We start from the raw sequence: 17,423 nt of genomic DNA on the forward strand, positions 1-17,423 counted from the left end.
GTGGTTCTGCAACCCGCACATGACTAAAATATGTGACTGTGTCTTCTAGCGTAAAAATATGTGGCACAAGCCGGATCCGTTGGATGATCTATTCTTGCATACGGTGGACATTTACCCAACGTAACCCCGTTTCCCTGCTTGGATGATCTACTCTGCAGTTGTATCGTATGAACGACTTACAAAGTATCTACGTCCACCTCATGCGGGATGAGTTCAGATTCTTGCGTAGAGGTTGGCAGGTTAGGAACGGAGTAACTGCCTCACCTGCTCGCTGTTGTGCTTCCTCTCTGGCGCCGAACCGGAACTCATTTGTCATGCGAAAAGAGGTGTCTGAGAAAAGCTCGTTTTTCTTCCAGTAAAGAGCAAGCAACCTCACTGCGTGGAGCACCGTGGCGCGATGCTGACATATATCGATACTATTCCACGAACGTTATCTGCTTCCTCCCTTCCTGCAGGTGTTACACGATGGCGGTGGGCAAGACCGTTGATTGAAGGGTCGCCTCCCCCCGCCCGTGGAGGGCACACCGCCACACTAGTCGACGAGCGCCTGTTCGTGTTTGGTGGTCACAGGTATGGAGGAGCGAAGGAAGGCTTCGTCTACTACAATGATCTTTACGTACTTCATCTGACGAAGAGCCAGTGGCTTGACTTGCCCAGACACCGCGGGACTGCTCCCCTTCCGCGATATGGCCATTCGGCAGTTCTTGTTGGAAGACGTATCATCATTTTCGGCGGAAAAGGCGAACGAGGCCAATATTTTGCGGATCTCCACGCGCTCGATACAGAGACGCTCGCATGGTACCAGGGCCCTACAGGTCAACCAGGATGCCCATCGCCTCGCTTCGGTCACTCTTGCAACCTCAACGGTACCTCCATGTACATATTTGGTGGAGCACGTGAGAAAGAGCTAAAAAATGATTTATTGTGCATGAACCTCGTGGATATGTGCTGGAGCCAACCCAAAACGAAAGGAACTCCACCATGTCCTCGATACGGCCATGCGACCCTGATTGTTGGACGACAGCTTATCGTGTGCGGTGGCATGCATCGCGTTCAAGTAAGGCATGGAACACTTTGGAGGGAAGTACCTGAGCCCGGCATTGCCATCAGTAGATTTGTGTTTCGCTTGAAAGCCATCAATGGTGTAACGAGCGTACATCGTTTGCCATGAACATGCAACATAAGAGGCCGACTCGATAACGCGAATATCTTTAACGAGCTCAAAGCCACCACGAATGAGAATGTTCCACCGGTGTTTCTTGTCTGGGACACCTGCGTCAGCAAAACCACGAGCAAAACTTTATCCCACTCCTACACGGATTTTAAAAGACATATATTCTGTACAGGTACAATCGCTTCACCTGACGATGGGGTAAACAGATGTCTGCTACCTCCAGCGGGTTGCCCCCCGTCCACTTCCTTTCCACCCGCACCTGCTAATTCATGCTGATAAAGATACACACTGGCCACTGTTACAACTGAGGCTCCCACTGTTCTTCAGAGTAGCAGAGCACGCTTCGTCTAGCCGATACAGAGATATCCACTAACGGAGTTAATTCGACATTCTCTCAGTGCATTGGAGCATGGGAGACTCAGCACGCCAACCGCCCTTGCGTTATCGAGCAGCCGACTTGGACTACACCCAGTAATTGGGACTGCTACAGTGGTGACGGTTTCTTCACGGTGTCTCTGCATTTACACACTGATCTTTGGGACGTGACTCTCCAAAAGCGTGTGCACCTTGCCACATATCTCCGAAATGTGGGGTTTCGACAGGCAAACCTCGGGAAGTCCATTTGCCTTTTGCTTTGTGTCACTGATGGAGATCTCGTCTGCTTTGCCACAGACTACGGGCAAACGGTGTACGGCATTTTACGTGAAAATGTTGAGTCCTCTGTTTGGTTTCCGGTCTGGTAACACAGCTCTACCCGGCCGAAGGAGACGCCTTGCTGGAGAAGATTGAGCTCAAGGACTGGTACCTTATTGACCTGGCCATCTTGGACATGATGACTTTCACATGGTATCGCATCCGCACGCACGGTCATCCTCCTCCTCCTCGGTTCGGACACTCAATGGCAGCAGTGAACGATGACCTTGTGATCTTTGGTGGCTGGCCTGGTGCACACGGCCACTCCTGCATCATCACACAAGACATCTGCCGTTCTGAAGAAGTAGGCCAAGGTGACATTCTGGCTCACGACCTTTCCCCGACGTTGTTGTCTTGTTTCAGTACTGCAACGATGACATGGGAAACCTGCTCCTCGTTGGGTAACGCTCCGAAAACGCGATACGGGCATAGCTGCAGTCAGGTTGGATCTACGCTAGTGATTTTCGGAGGCTGGGATGCATCTATAGCTCTCAATGATGTCGTACTTCTTTGTGACTTGAAGGAAGAGCAGCATTTTAATGCGATGCCAGCGTGCGAAGCAGACGCAGCAAAGGCATCAGAGTGCCACATTGATTCTGTCCCGTAACTCTTGCCATTTCAGCAAAACCTGTTCCACCACACCCTGTGACGGAAACCTTTCACACTGTTGCTCCCCATTGAAAACCGCCTTAAGTAGAAGGCCTGCGGCAACGTGAGTGGAGAACAATATCACCGGAGTGACGAGAGGGGAAATATTAGTCTGTTGAAAATTTGTGGAATCATGCACAAGTAAATGACCGGATCCACTTGCAGTGACCCTGCCCCTTTCCAGCAAGCGATCCGCCAGCTGAAAATAAGCTTCTCACTGGGGAGGAAAGTTGAAACGCACACGAATAAGCATGATTCTCTTAAGATGGTTGATAGCTCCTGTAGACCGTACCGGGACACCAACAGATGCGCAGAGCGTGAGACCAACGAAATTCCAGGTGCATGTTCTGGGTAAACTGCGGGGTAGGATTGGGTGGGCGGTAGCGGGAGAAGTGATCGCATTCTTGCCAGTTTCTTCATTTAGCTGCCACGTTCTGCATCGATCCTGATGCTTGTTTTGCTGCCTCGGGACCGCAGTACTTACTACTTTTGTTTCACTGCCGATACCCCAGCAGTGTGAGTACGGGAACACCAAACAAGCGGTCTTGGGGGAGGAGAAGCGCCGTAGTCAGTGCCCACCTGTTGGCTGTTGGCTGCACGACTCATGTCTTGCGATGTGCACACGAGGCTGTTCGTATACTGAGCACGCGCCAAATAACGACGCTCAGCCGCGAAACTCTGAAAACCTTTAGACGCAAGAAATTGCCTCCCGAAAGAGAGAGATGTTTGATTAGTGTTGTCAAAGTATGCGGATAACTCAGCACATTACTTTCGACGCGCCGCCCGTGCGGTCAAATCATCGATACTCGTCTAATGTTGGGAGCTTGTCTATCTATGCCCCCCCTTTCCCCCAAGCAGCACAGGAAAAAACTGAATGGACGAACGTTGCACCTGAAAAAGAAACCACGCAAGTTTCTCTAACAACGAAGACCAACAAAACATCCTGTCGGCCGAAATCGAAAAAGACGACGGCGGCAGGATTCGAACCTGCGCAGGCAGAGCCTAATGGATTTCGAGTCCATCTCCTTAACCACTCGGACACACCGCCTGGCATCGGGTCCCTGCCCATCTCTAACACTTGTGCTCTTTCTATGGTATACTTCTCAGTTGGCAGATGGACGCAACAGAAAATGTAACGTGCGCAAAGGTACACGTTGACCGAGCCGGATCGGTGCAATTTCTCTTTTCCGATCTTTGTAGCCATGGAGTCCCAGACAACCCACCCATCTCTGTTGCCAGTCAGGCGGAAGATATCTCCTGTAGCACAAGACGCGAAATTGAGGTTGGCGCGACGCTTCTTGGATCGTGAAAATTGCAACAGGGAGATTGGGTACAAGAACGCCCTGCAACTACAGTTGGCGGCACGCTTTGCCGCTTCAGTGTACAATAGCGTGACTGTGGCCCCAGCACCAACCGGTATTCGTGGGCCTCTCGGGTCGGCCGTGTGCTCCACAGCAGCATCAGCGACAGCATACGATTGTGGAAACCAGCATAAGCCATTTAACTTCATTCACTACGATGTTCCAGCACGAATGATGCAGCCTACGTCAGCATTTTTACACAGCCATGGCTTATGTTTGCTCGGGCGCTCCCAACAAAAGAGTAGTCTTTCGTCCACTGGGAATTTCTGCAGGTGGCGCCGTATGCATCATTGTTCAACTGAACGTAGACTTTTAAGTAAAGCATTTTCATCTCCAGAGATACAGAGCTATTTTCAGGAAGGATCCGTCGAAATGTGAGGAGGCACTTGAGCAGGAAGAAATCGAGGATTTCTTGACTCTAGTCCATCTTCGAGGGTCACCGCAGTTGAGGATGCATCTATCGTTTCCTGAAGAATGGTAGGACGTAGCGCGGGATCTGAACCAAAATGCGCGATTTACTTGCAAGTTCACAATATTTGGTAGTTCATATATACCACATGGCTCGTCGCCAGAGTTGGACTGATTGCATTCACGCAGAATAGAAAGAGTCTCATCGAGGGGTTGGTAGTTGCACAACACATAATGTAGTACATATGTAAACGTCGAGGTCGGCCCGGAGTTAAAGAAGCCTTCTTGGGATATGCACTACCATGGGGACAAAAGTGTACCTGCGGCGGTACGGTGACTACACACCGCAGTTTTCCAATACTATTGTTGGCACCTTGGCTGACGGTGTCTGATGTGATGCTACCACGCGTTTTGCATATCGTTATATATTGCCCCCCACAAAGAGTCCCCTAATGGTCCTAGGGCTGCGGAAATCGTGTTAGTTCTTCGGAAAACCCCTGAATCGGGCATTTCTCCTTCCATTCATTACTAGCTTGACGGTTGTAAATCCTGCTGCAACTGGCTTGCTAATGCTCGTCGTTATACTTCAGTGACCAAAGCCTAATGCGTTGATATCCTTCGGTGGCTGATGCTAAAGCGCACTAACCTGCGCGCTCGTACAGGCTGCACGAGGCGAAACTACTATGTAGACCCATGGCAAGCAGATCCCAATGAAATTGAAATGTGTTTGTTTAATCAAGCGGGCAAACCGGAGGCGAGAGGGGCATACCTTTTGCGCTTCGCCATGTCTCTTGCCAGTCTTCCCACGCCCGCTTGTACCCCCCAACGTCTGGAAAAAGCAGAGAGATGTAGCGGCTCGTAACAAATAATTCCCTATTTTGCATGAGGTTCGGAGAAGCTTAATGATCTCGTAGGAATGTTAGTAGATGAGCACAACCTTGAATACGGCACTGCTTCAGCAACTCGAAAATATTGAAAAGGGTAAAGTTTCTTCGACCTCGAGTCTGTCAAGCCTCAATCAACAAAACACACCCTTCCCACCGTTTCTCAACACATGACAAGTTTGAAGCTGTACGCCCCCCAGAGGACAGGAACACTTACACCTGTAGGCACACGCCGTGGGAAGGACAACGAGGAGACACCGAGAGTTTGCTTCGCCAGGTTCTGTGCCGCTCTTGCAACAACTCAAATTACTGCACTTCAGAGACTGCAAAGGACGGGAACGAAAATGGGTTTAATCTGGCAACATTTTTGTCTGTGAAACAATACACAGGGATCCTTGCTGCAGGATTCCTAGCAGGTATCCCCTTTCAAATGTTAGCTCTCATCTGTGGTGGCTTCAGAGGCTGCCCCGACGAACGCCCCGCAAACAAAGATTGAAGGCAGCTACACAGACATTACGAAAAAAAGGTAACGCTCCCGGCGATCCTTCACTATTAAGCAAGAGCTTCCATTCCCACATATCCATTTCCCCTCCAGAAACCTTCGGGCACCCGCCATTCCTAAAGAGCTTTTCCCAGTCATGCCAACGATCTCGGATAAAATATACCTTCAAAATTCTCACACGAAATGGATCCTCTCTTTTTCCCTCGTTTGCGGACTCACTAACACGATTTAGTACAAAGTGTGCCACCCTGTCGGACAGTCCGCTGTCCTCTGCTCCGATGTTGTACGGATCGAGATTTCAACTGAAAACAAGAAACCAGTCCCACTGGAGACGCGAAATGTATCCCCGTCCGCCAAGCTGCATAGTCAACTCGGTAAGAAGAAAATCGAATTGCGGGTAGGCATTTCCTTTACCGAAAAAAAAGCATCGTTCATACGTTTCAATTGCTTCCAGACAACGCTCCATTCTTCTTGCTGAAGATATGTCGTTGATGTATTCGTGACGAAAACTATGCTTCTATCCCGGCACTGTCGCATTCTAAGAACTGCATCTATCCGGTACGCAGCTCTACCTTGCACACTCGCCAGCAACGACTTCCTGCAGCTCGAGCACTACGTAAATATGCATGCTTCCCTCCTCGAACAGCGGCTTTTTGGGGGAAAGGAGAGCTGCTTCATCCATGTGCAGTCAACGAGGTTCAGACGCGACTGCTGAAGAAACACTCCTTTTCAATCCGTCTGTCCATAGATGGTCACGAGTTCAGCGAAGGGTTGGAGGGCGACGTATCCCTAGGCGACGTTTTCAACAGGGCCCCCGTTTGTGCCTGTAATCTGTGTGCTGTCGAGAAGGCTGGGACAAGCAGAATCAGACTGGCACTTCTGGTCCTTCGCCGGTTCATGTCTCAGGGCTGTGGCCATATAACAAAGGGCGGCGAAGACTCCCCGGAGAGCCTTCAATTCTGCTCGTTTTGGAGGTGGCAAGCCGTTACTTTCCTCCGCTTTCTTCTCTGCCTTCTCTCTTGGTCCTTCTGTCGTCGCTCTAGCTTTCTCCGCTTGATCTCCGAACTCACCAGCCCTACTCTCTCTTCGTCTTCTCCGTCTCTTTCTCATCCTGCCACTTCCCACAGGTCGCTGCGCGTCCTCATCCGCCTCCACTGCTCCTTCACATTGTCTCCTTTTTTCTGCTTCTGGATCACCTTTCTTTGTCCAGTCTCTTGTCTGCCACCGAGAAGCCATCCCAATCTTTTCACGCTCAACTAGCGGTGAGTCTCTCGTGCCGCTCTCGCGCGCCACGCGGAGACGAATGCGGAGAGGTCCGGAAGCGATTGACGGTTCCGGAGGGGAAGAACACGAACAAACTGCGGAGACAGAATCTGGCGAGGAGCTAGAAGACAGCAGAGGCGAGCGAGAACCCTCGGCGGCAGAATACGATAAAGATGTTCGAGAAGGGCAACCGCGTGGAGAACAGATGGGTGGCGAAGAAACAGGAGAACATACTGGGAGACGGTCAGATGGGGACAGTGCTTGCTGTCGAGGGACACTGAGGAGACCCTTATTGCTCGCGCCGCTTCCGTACATTCGAGCCACTGCACTGTGGAGAGATTCAAGCTGACGCGGAGGGAGAACGGGAAGAGGCGTCACCACAGTTCTCTGAGGAAAAGCTTCGCCCTTCTCCCGTTCGCTCTGCTCGTCTCTTCTCACCCTTCTTCCACTTGTGCTGAGTCCGCACTCCGGCCCACTTCTGTTGAAGCTTGCTCTCGCTCGGCAGCCACGATCTTCAGTCGGTGCTCCGTTATCCCCTGAGCAGCGGCCAGCCTCAGCAACCTCGGTCTTCGAATGCATGCCCCGCATTGTTTCTCGTTTGTCTTGTTTCTCTCCCTCAGTCCGTTCTTTTGCCGTGTGTCCCTTTGCGCTAAGGATCGGGTCGAGACACGAGCCACTGTGAGCTTTCATGACTGCTGCATACGGCAAGAGCCCTTGGAAAACCCCCGACTTGTCGTAGACGTGGTAGGCGGGGAGGAGAAGTTGCTCCTGGGTCAAGTCGTAGACGGCCTGAACCATGATGACTGCTCCATTTCCCTCGTCCCCTTTCTGCTGCGGGCGTGGACAAGCGAATGCAGCTTTGGCCGGATCCGCTTTGCTTTTTGGGCCTCCGCGCTCTGCTGTCTCGCGCACCCCTCTCTCACATATGTTCGTTCCCTCCCCTTCCTTTCCTCTCTCCTTCTGTTCGTGTGCTTCGCACGGTCCCGAGTCTCCCCCCTTTTCTCCTGCCTCTGTCGTCTGTGCTATCCCCTCGTTCTCTTGTGACGCTACCTCTTTTTCTTCGAGATCACCCCCATCTCTTTCTCGTGTCCCTCCCGTCTCTTCTGGTCCGGCTTCCTGTTCTCGCTCGTCTTCCTCAGCGCGTGGAGAGGAACTCTTCAGGGCATCCAGCAACGCAACCGACGCGGGCACAGCCGGACTCGCTGCCTGCTTGGGCGTTCCGTCCCCCCCTGTTTGTTTCTTCCTCTCGGCTCGCCCCAGACTCGTCGCAACGTCTTCCGGAAGCAGCGTGCACGGCAGCGGCAAGGTGGCAGAAAGAAACAGTTGGCAGTCGATAACCTCTCGACCTCCTTCCTTTGGTTCGCACTCGTGACACTGGGATGTCTCGCCGGAAGGTGGATAGGAATGCGGCACACGTGCAGAAGGAAACGAGGACGGAGGGACGAAAGGCAGAAGAAAAGAATAAGATGGCAGAGTTGAGGGTAAGGAAGAACAAGCGGAAGGGCAAGAAGAGGGAGGAAATGGAGGTGAAGAGGAGGGAGAGGAACAAGGTGCAATGGGCGCCCACGAGGCCAAGGTGGAGGAAGGAATCGCTTTCTCTCTTGTCTGTGGCCGGAGTCTACCAGGAACGAAGCTTTTCGAAGACAAAGAATACCCTTCTCTCCCCTCTTCTCTGTGACTTCCAGAGCCTCGCGAGGGAAATGTCTGATACTTTTGCCGGCCGCTCGCCTTCCGGTGACATCCGTGTCTCCAATCTCTGTCCTCTTGGTTCTTATCTGCTCTCGTTCGAAAAATACCGTTTCGATCGACCACATCACATTTACCCGCGTGGACCCACGCGGCCCTGCCACTGTCCTCGTCCTCGTTCTTCACCTTTTCTTCATTCTTCCGCGCGGTAGTCTCCGTCATTTCTCTCATCTCTTGCGAGTCCGACAGACTCCGAAGCTTGCCAGCATTCTGCGTTTCGCCACGAGAAATCTGAAGAGACGGAGAAAGCGCCGAAGAGGATCTCCTCGACGTGCTTTGCACCTCTTTCTCTCTTCCTGGTTGCCGCTCCAAAGGCGACCGCCGCTCCGATCCGCGAGAAGGCTTCCACTCCAGCATCCTTTCCGCGTGCTCATGGAGAAACCTCTCTCGGGCATCAGTTTGGACCGGAAGACAGTCAGTTAAGGAACCCACACGCGCATGGCTCCTCTCAAAAATCACAGCGCATGCCACTTCTTCCTGCTTCCGATAATGGCTCGAATCGTCCGTAGTCTTCTTCTCCGGTTCGTGCTCCCGCTCTCCTCGGCAGTCTTCCTGTTCTCTTTCGCTCCTTTCCGCGTGCGTCTTGCAAGTCGAGAAAGGGTGAGACACGCACGCTGCGCACTCACACGGAGACCCGCTGTCCAGCCCAGCCGGCAAACCTAGCTGGTCGCATTCCCTCTTCTCTTTCCCACAATCTCGCCCGCGAACAGCCACCGAAGCTCCGGCCCGTGACTCGCTCTTTGCCTCCAGGAGAGAAGGGAAATGCGTTTCATAGCAGAAGTGTGCGTCTGTGCCTTGTTTCGAGGGCGCGGACGCATCAGACACGCTTTCCGTAGGCGAAGACTTCCCGCATGCACACAATTCGTCTCCTTTTCCTCTTTCCTGCGAAAGAACATTCCCTCGATCTCTCGACTCCCTTTCCGGCAGACGCGAAGAGAAAGCGGCCCCGTCGACTGCCGAGGACGGACACGAGAGCGAGGTAGAGGCGGAGATCAAAGGGCCGAGAGAACCCGACGCTGAACGCGCGGCAGAGCACGGCGGAGAGCGAGACGGACTCAGGCCGTCACCAGACGGACAAGAGGAACCTACACCACAGACTGGATTTTGAGGCGTCACACCATTCTTGGCTCTTGTCACCGCTTTTCTCTGGGAGTCATCCGGGTTCGCCTTCCTCTTGTCAGACCTCAAGGCCGAGAAGGATCCTGAAGGCGAGACAGATGCATGCCAGCCCCCTTCTTTTCTGTGCGGTGTAGCAGGTTCGGACGACCTCGGGATTCCACGCGTGGACTTGGCCTCCCGGCTTATCCAGGACACTGGATTTGGGCAACGGCGGTAACGCCACAGGCCTCCGGCTGGTGCTGCGGGGAGCAACAGGGGCGAGACCGATCGAGGGCGAACGGAGACAGGACGCGAGGTCTCATCCCCTTCCGACCTTTCCGTGGGCGGCGAAGATGGAGACGGGGGAAGGGTACTCGGAGAAGAGGAAGACGGCAGCGACATGGCCATGGACGACAAAGACAACGAACTGGCTCTGAGAGAAGACCGTTGGAGAGATGCAGGAGAAGACAGGCACGAACGCGCACGGCCAGATATACTTGCAAGAGCAAGAGGCGCATCAGCGGTGTATGGATCAGGTGGATACGAAGAATGAAGGCAAGAAACACACCCTGAAGCAGACGAGGACCAGTTTCCCTTGATTTCTTCTGGAATGGACAACTGCGGGGAGTGTTCCTCGACTTTGTCTCCTGATTTCCCGACCTTCCACGTTCGACCGAAAGGCAGGGCGTCTACACGCCCGTCTGCAGTGCTGCTTCTTGCTTCTCGCGGAACAGAGGCATCTCTGAAGACCAGAGAAAGACAGGAAAACCCCGAAAAAAATAGAGAGAAAGACGAAAACACAGTCAGGAAGAAAACACAGCTTCTTCGAGCACATGCCGCCAGAGACAGCGGGTCAGTCTCCCGACTGAGAACCTGCCACAGCAGAGGCATCCGACGGCGTGCCGCCATGCATGTAATCTAACTACACTTGCGTGTCTACGCCTATTCCTCTTTGTGCGTGTTTGAAAAACTGCTATCGGCGTGGGAGATCCGCAGCATAACGGACTTAAAGAACGGTTCGGTGGATCGGAATTCTTTTTCTCACCGTTGCTGGCCTCTGCTCTGATTTGAAACTACGCGACTCGCCACTTCGCAGCGCTTGGTCTCTTCCTTCTCTTTCTGGTCTCTCCCTCTCACGGTGGGACCCAATGAGGCTGCGACACGCCCTGCGTCTCGCCCGCCTCGAGACTGGGGCGCACCCAGTGTACGCGCTGTACGTGCGTTGGCGAGTAGCGGGCAGCCGCACAACGAGCCCTCTCCCTTTGCCTCGGTGTCTCTCCCGCGGCTCCTGTGCCTGTCTGTACTCGCCCCATCGTTGCGGACAGAGGAAAGGTGACTCTCTTGCTTGCCTTCTGAGTCCCCTGCGTCGCTGTGTTGTGCGGCAAATTCTCGATCCCGAGCGCGTTCCATAGAAGCGGCAGAACACCCCTCGTCTGCCATCCCCTCGTCGAGCCCAGACGACGAACGAGGACAGAGCTTGCCTGCGCGTGCACCTGGCTTCGAGGTACATTGACCGACACTAGGCTCGCCGTGTCGCCATGCCCCGTGACTCACGGAGGCCGGCGCGCGACTGGCGGCGAAAGGCCCAGAAGGCGTCGCCAGAGGATGTCGCGCATGGCCGGGAAAGAAGCAGCCACTAGGGCCGTTGCGACGTGGACGGGGCGGAGAGGCGGATCCATCTCTTGCCACTCCAGGTGACAGGGACGAGGCGCACATATAGGACGCGCTAGACAGACACTCGAGGGAGACGGGGGGGCAAAGAGACGGAAGAAAAGGTGAGAAGTGACCAGAGCGCGGGCTTCCGGACGGCTGAATCGCAAAGAGCTGACGGGGACTCGAAGCAAAAAGGAGCGAGACTGCGTCCGAATCGGAATGGCTTCGCCTTGCTTTGCGACCGGACCTAAATGCGTGTTTTTCTGCCTTGCTCTCCGTCCTCGTCGCGCTAAGATGGGAACCGTCGTTGGGCGCCAAAAACGAGGGCGACGGCCTCATGGTCCGCACCGTCGGGAGATGACACTAGCAACTTTTTGGCCAAAGGGCAGCATGGAAAGAAAATACTAGACTGCGCCCAGAGTGGCGAAGCAAGAGAAAGGACAGTGCATTGAGCTCGCTTCTTCGCATGCTATTTGAGCACCCGCGCACGGGGAGGAGACCGGAACTCGGCGCCAGTGAGAGGGTAGGCGGGACGGCACAAAGGGAAAATGCGTGGCTGCGGAGAACGCCAAGTTGCGGCCAAAATGGAGCTATCACAGCGGGAAAACCCGACGACTGGCTAGAACGGGTGAACGGATGTCGGAGGTGTGCGACCAAGGGGATGGGACGAGAAAGACCGACATTTTGTGCTCGCCGATGCCCCGGGAATGTGTGTCCCACACTGCTTCGACAAAATGTAGATATAAACGTCTCGAACAGACACGGAAGACAGATGTGCGCGCGCCGGTGAACAGCGAAAAACTCTAGCTAATGTAGAGGTCTTCAAAGCTGGTCAGCTTGGCAGGAAAGAAGGCACGGACTGGATGGGGAGAAAACATACCGTTAGAAACGATATCTGGTCTCTAGACGCCAAGACATTAGGCATCAGAAGTACCTGGTTCGCTATGCGAGAAGCTGCGCCCGGTGTCGTCGAAAGTTTGGAAAGAAGCTCGCGCAGAAAAGCGCCTTCCCGAAGTCGTCGATTCTGGCGGTCGAAAAAAAACCCGAAACCAGCCGACGAAGAATTGAGACAACGCGTGCTACCCACGGCGGTTGTTTTTGGGATCGGGACGTCTAGAAAGCATTCCCAACCATTGGACCTCCGACAGCAAGGAAACGCCCATACACACCTACAGGCGAATCGCAATTAAACGTGGATGCAGGCGAGTTTCCGAACTAAGGAGCATGCAGCAAATGCTTGGCAGAAGGACGAAACCTCGTCGGCTTCGTGTTGAAACGAGTGAGACTACACACACTTTACGGAGACAATTGACACTCGGAAAGGGAAACATTCACCTTCAAGCAACGCTACATGCTCCATAAGAAGGCAGTCAGAGAGAGGGAGTGGAAACAGAGGGAAAGAAAAGGAAAAAGAAAGAAGAAAACGCATTCGAGGGGGTTTCCTTTCTCCACTTCGGGAGGGCGACATGCCACAGACACGCGTTCGCCGCACGGGTTTCGTCTGCTGAGTGCCACTGTACGCATTCACAAGAACCTATGGAGGTGCAAAGAGGTTTAGCTAGCCAAGAATGGAACTGAATTTTAGATTAAAAGCAATTGCTATACGCAAAGTTGTCAGCAAAGAAAGACAGTCTAGGCGTGGTGACCACACCACAATGACCCGAGGAGCCCCAAACAGACTCAGCCGGCCTGATCAGATGAAAGGTGGGAGGGAGGGGGGCACATGGCGGGGAGGGGGTGGTGATCTGACCGCCTTAATCGCAGACGCCTGTTACGCGACAGTTAAGTATCGGTCACTTTTTTTCAACATGGAGGAGCGCGGCTTTGCAGTCTGCTTTTTTACACGAACCGATGATGAAGCCAGAACTGCAGTAAGCGAGAGAAAGGCGCAAAGAGAGCACATTTACTCAAAGTAAAACTTTTGCGTATTCGAGGCTGTCGACGAAGATAAAAAATCAAACGTTTGCGGAAGAACAGCCATCTTCGTTTAGAACAGGCTGCCAACGTACACAAAATAAACTGTACACTCAAGATGAGAAAGAAGAAACCGCCTAGAACCTGCCCATTTTGCTTACTTGTTATTTTCACGCACTATAGGGTTTGTCGTCTCCAGAAATTTACAAGTCCCAGGTCCCGAATTACTCAAAATCACTGACCCCCCCAAAACCTTGGGCATGCCAATAAAACAACACTGTCGTTACTTTTCTCAGTCACCGGTCCCGAAACTGCACTGCGAGATGAACAGGCGGTCTCTCTTTTCTTCGGCTGTCCTGACATGCAGCTTGATTGACTGTTACACGTCAAGGGCTTTCCTTTACGGGAAAGCATGGATATTCTAATGTAATCGGTAGGAACGTAACGTGTCCTGCTGATGGCGGATCTGTTTCTGATCCGCTATAAAGTCGACAATAGACGAATTTTTTTTTGCCGTAATGTGTGACTCCCAAAGAGTTAGGATCAGGGAAGAAAGCATATGCGTGGTGAGGCTGCCGCATCTAGCATCGATCTCCATGCCCTAATGGGTAATGCACCTACCTGATACAGCGATGCATGTTAGGGGGAACGGCTAGTCTTTTTTCCTGTTGACTCGGTGGGATATCGCATCGCTTTATATCCATCAGTTCCATGACACTCCGGACACAGCGGCGGCCATCCCATACTATGCGTTCCTCACTCCCCTGAGGGGCGACGACTTGCCGCTTTGCGTCCACAGATATCGCGCAAAATATCAGTGGTAAAAAATGTTAGTGAGTAGGCGTCTCCGTTCCTAGGATGCATGCACCTGGGCAACTCAACTGCATTGGGAAAAATGCTCCGGATCGTCCGGCTAATAGACGCAGGCCGAACTGGGACAGCAACTAAGTAGGTCAATTCGGGATTTCCAGTCTTGTTTCATACATTAGAAGACCGACGCTGTGAGGGTGTGTCGTCCAGTTCTCCGTTGCGCGATGGGTGTTTTTGGTCTGTGCAAGCGTCGGAACCGCTCCCACGCGAAATGCCTAGAAAAGAACTGGCGAAAAGCTTCACATGATTGACACTCGGTGTCATGTGCCAAATGGTATCCCTCTTGAGCAGCAATGGTGAGATATGCCCGTGCCTTCCATATGGCGTGGTTGGGTGTCACTAAGCTTTGCGCATCAGGAATCGAGTTTGGTTCTGATATGATCAGTCCCATGAATGACCAAAAACAGACACTACACAAACTTGTTTCCTCCGTAGCCTATTCCGCAAGACGACATTCCTCATACACCGGCTTTTGAAGACATCGGCGGTCTTGGAATATTCAGAACAGCTGTTTTACCAGTTCCCTTTCAGTGTTTGATCGCAGCAGCTACCCCTTGAAATGCCTAGAACATTCCAATGTGACGAATCACCGCCCTCTTCCTTCTTCAACAGAAGAAACTTCAATCACAGTACACGTCAGAAGAGAGCTTGCCGCTAGTCCTGATGAATAGTTTCCGTCCGACATTGCCAGCATTGCGGCTGCCTTCTTTCGATGCCATCAGGCGGCTAGCCACAGTAGTAACGGTTCCAGCGCGAGCGGCGGTTGAACATTCAAAAGTCGCACTTCCCGTAGGGGCCAAGGCAAAACGAATGCAAACCTGACTGTGTGTTGGAGACTATTCCAGTGTATACGTACCCACATAAAACCGAAACGGTTGATGGGTCCATGCAGAGCCGGTCTTAGTTTGTGTGTGTGAGATCGTCGTCTTCTATCACTGAGACGACACGGGAATGAACAGGACACCTTTCTGGGCTGAGTTCCCTTCGGAGGTGGCTCGACAAGCAGCGCAAAGAATTTTGAATCATTTTTTCTTCTTCCACGTATTCCCCCATACACACGAGAGATGAAGATATGCGTTGTACATTTGACCCTATTCCTAATCGCACTTCAATTCGTGGGAGCAGCTCAGGCTGACCACAAACAGCATGCTTCACCCCCGCTAGTTCACTCTCAGGAGGCCTCCGAGGTAAGTGAATTGTGGAATAAGTTTACTCTGGAGCCTTTCCCACTTCAGCGTGCCCAGTAGTGCACGAATCGTGCGGTGACGGAATAGAAACGCCCTCCATTTTTCTACGTTCTGTGTGAATACAGGCCCCGTCGAGCGTGCTAGAAGTACCGAAAGACGCGGAGACGACAGCGGAAGAGCCAGATTCTCTTGCACTTCGCGGTGCGGCGAGCTCGCGAAACGAACGCCGTAAAAGGGGATGGAATTACGATAGGCAAACCTCAGGCTACTACGGCTTCCCGTACGGCTATAGCTACTATGGACACCCATACGGAGTGGCGTATGGCCGTTCGTGGGGGTACCGGCGATTCTGATACGCTCCACAGTCGTTTGCTTTTGTGGCCCGAAATGTGAAGCGTGCGGGCGGGTCTGTATTCCGAGCTATGTGCTTATGCTGAGTGGTAATTCGTAGGGAAAAAAACTAGCAGTGCTGATTGGCACTTTCTTCTAAAAGGAGACATTTGTAATGGCTACGGATTCCAAGCAAATGTGGCATCCGGTCTTGAGGTCCCCTGCCTCATCCCGTGATGGTAGGCATGATATGCCTGTATTTGTTGCACAACCGAGCACACCTGTACAGAAGCGGGTTTGTTGGCTTCTATAGTAGAGATCACTCGAGTGTTGGTTTCCCTCGAGGATAACAGACCTGCCGGTATAGCATTGGGAATCGAGGCAGTGTAAACTTTGCAGAGCAGTTCGCTAGGCAGTTTGGGGCCGTATTTATATTTCACTGGGTGAGATCCAGGATGGTGCTTCCTTGATAAGAGATCTGGGCGACGATTTTCAAAGCCCAGCGTAACACCGACTTGTTAATAGATTTTTTGGGCAGTCTTGCGGCCTTTGTTGGCGAGAGCGACACTTGCCTCAGGTAACAGCTGTCGGTGTAAAACCGCTCGTCCCGCTGTTCACCTACCAACAGACTGTACGGGGTTAAAAAGAACGATTCTGCCGTGTGAAACAGTGAAACATACACGAGCTGAGAACATATTACAACTTCACTGAGTTGAGCGAAGAGCCTCTGACTTCCATTCAGCTGCGTATCCCTCAGTCTGGTGGGCTGAAGCCTTCACTGAGAACTTGTTTTATTACAGAGTGAAGCACAGCTGCGTCCTTCGTTTTATAGCCCATCTGCCAAATGGATGCCACACGCCTTCCTGAACCCAAGAGATCCGAAAAGATCAGCGTTCCGGAGCAACTGTGAACCGTAGTGTCTTCGTAAACTTTATGATGTAATGCCAAGATCTTCACATGACAGGGATGTTTCTTTCTAAATCTCTGTAGGAAACAAATCATCCGTAAAGCGTTCTTGGTCATTAACTCGCGTGTGCGCGTCTTTCGGACGGACATCACGCAGACAGTATACGCGAAGTCTGTATTGCGTTGCTTCCGCTGCACATCTTTCAGTGCTAGCGTGCAGTGAGGGAGGGCGCAAAGTCGGTTTCCCAGCGAGCGTGGTCCGGGCGATTCAAGGACTTTCGTTGGATTCTGTAAAACAAAGAGGCTGATGGGGTTGAGGCGAAGAACCCCATGGTAAAAAAAGAATCCCCAGTTCCGTAAACGCCCCAGTAAAAACACAAGACTAGGCAGTTCCCTTCCAGGTTGAGTCTTTGCATCAAGCGGCAAAGCTGTCAAAATCGCGACGAGATCGCGCTTGAGGGACACTGCAGGTCAAAGAAGACCTTGTCTTGAAAAAGATTTTCTTTGACCTATTGAATCAAGTTTGACGGCGAAAACGTTTTCGCTGCCGCGTCTTTGCAAAGCCCAACAGACACACACAAGCTGTTCTCCGCGTCTGCTTGTGGAGGTTCTGTTCGTCGTGCACACCAAGAGGAAAAGCCGCCGACTCTCTCTGTACCACAAACACGAGCCTCGTCCAGAACCTCAACGCATAGATCAATGAAAGGCAGACGAATCTACTTTTATTGCCTTGTGGGTTTTCGTGCGCATTCCCCTTCGCCCTCGACAATTTGACTGTTTCACCCT

At 52.5% G+C, this 17,423-nt stretch overlaps 2 protein-coding genes and 1 non-coding gene across 3 annotated transcripts; 1 reads left to right on the forward strand and 2 right to left on the reverse strand.

Annotated features, from left to right (window-relative positions):
- Window positions 1-397: 397 nt before the first annotated feature.
- On the forward strand, window positions 398-2,272 carry NCLIV_010741 (hypothetical protein; the record flags this gene model as incomplete). The annotated part of the gene is made up of 3 exons (XM_003880590.1): window positions 398-1,057; window positions 1,923-2,171; window positions 2,231-2,272. 3 exons carry the CDS (start codon window positions 398-400, stop codon window positions 2,270-2,272), a joined length of 951 nt encoding a protein of 316 aa, XP_003880639.1.
- Window positions 2,273-3,481: 1,209 nt separating this feature from the next.
- Window positions 3,482-3,563, reverse strand: NCLIV_t050001. Its single transcript has one exon. It is a non-coding gene; the product is annotated as a tRNA-Ser (tRNA).
- Window positions 3,564-6,459: 2,896 nt separating this feature from the next.
- On the reverse strand, window positions 6,460-10,668 carry NCLIV_010750 (conserved hypothetical protein; the record flags this gene model as incomplete). The annotated part of the gene is made up of 1 exon (XM_003880591.1): window positions 6,460-10,668. The coding sequence occupies one exon, from the start codon at window positions 10,666-10,668 to the stop codon at window positions 6,460-6,462; it is 4,209 nt and encodes a 1,402-aa protein (XP_003880640.1).
- Window positions 10,669-17,423: the final 6,755 nt, after the last annotated feature.

This window comes from Neospora caninum, chromosome IV (genome assembly GCF_000208865.1).
Source record: "Neospora caninum Liverpool complete genome, chromosome IV".
Lineage (NCBI taxonomy): Eukaryota > Apicomplexa > Conoidasida > Eucoccidiorida > Sarcocystidae > Neospora > Neospora caninum.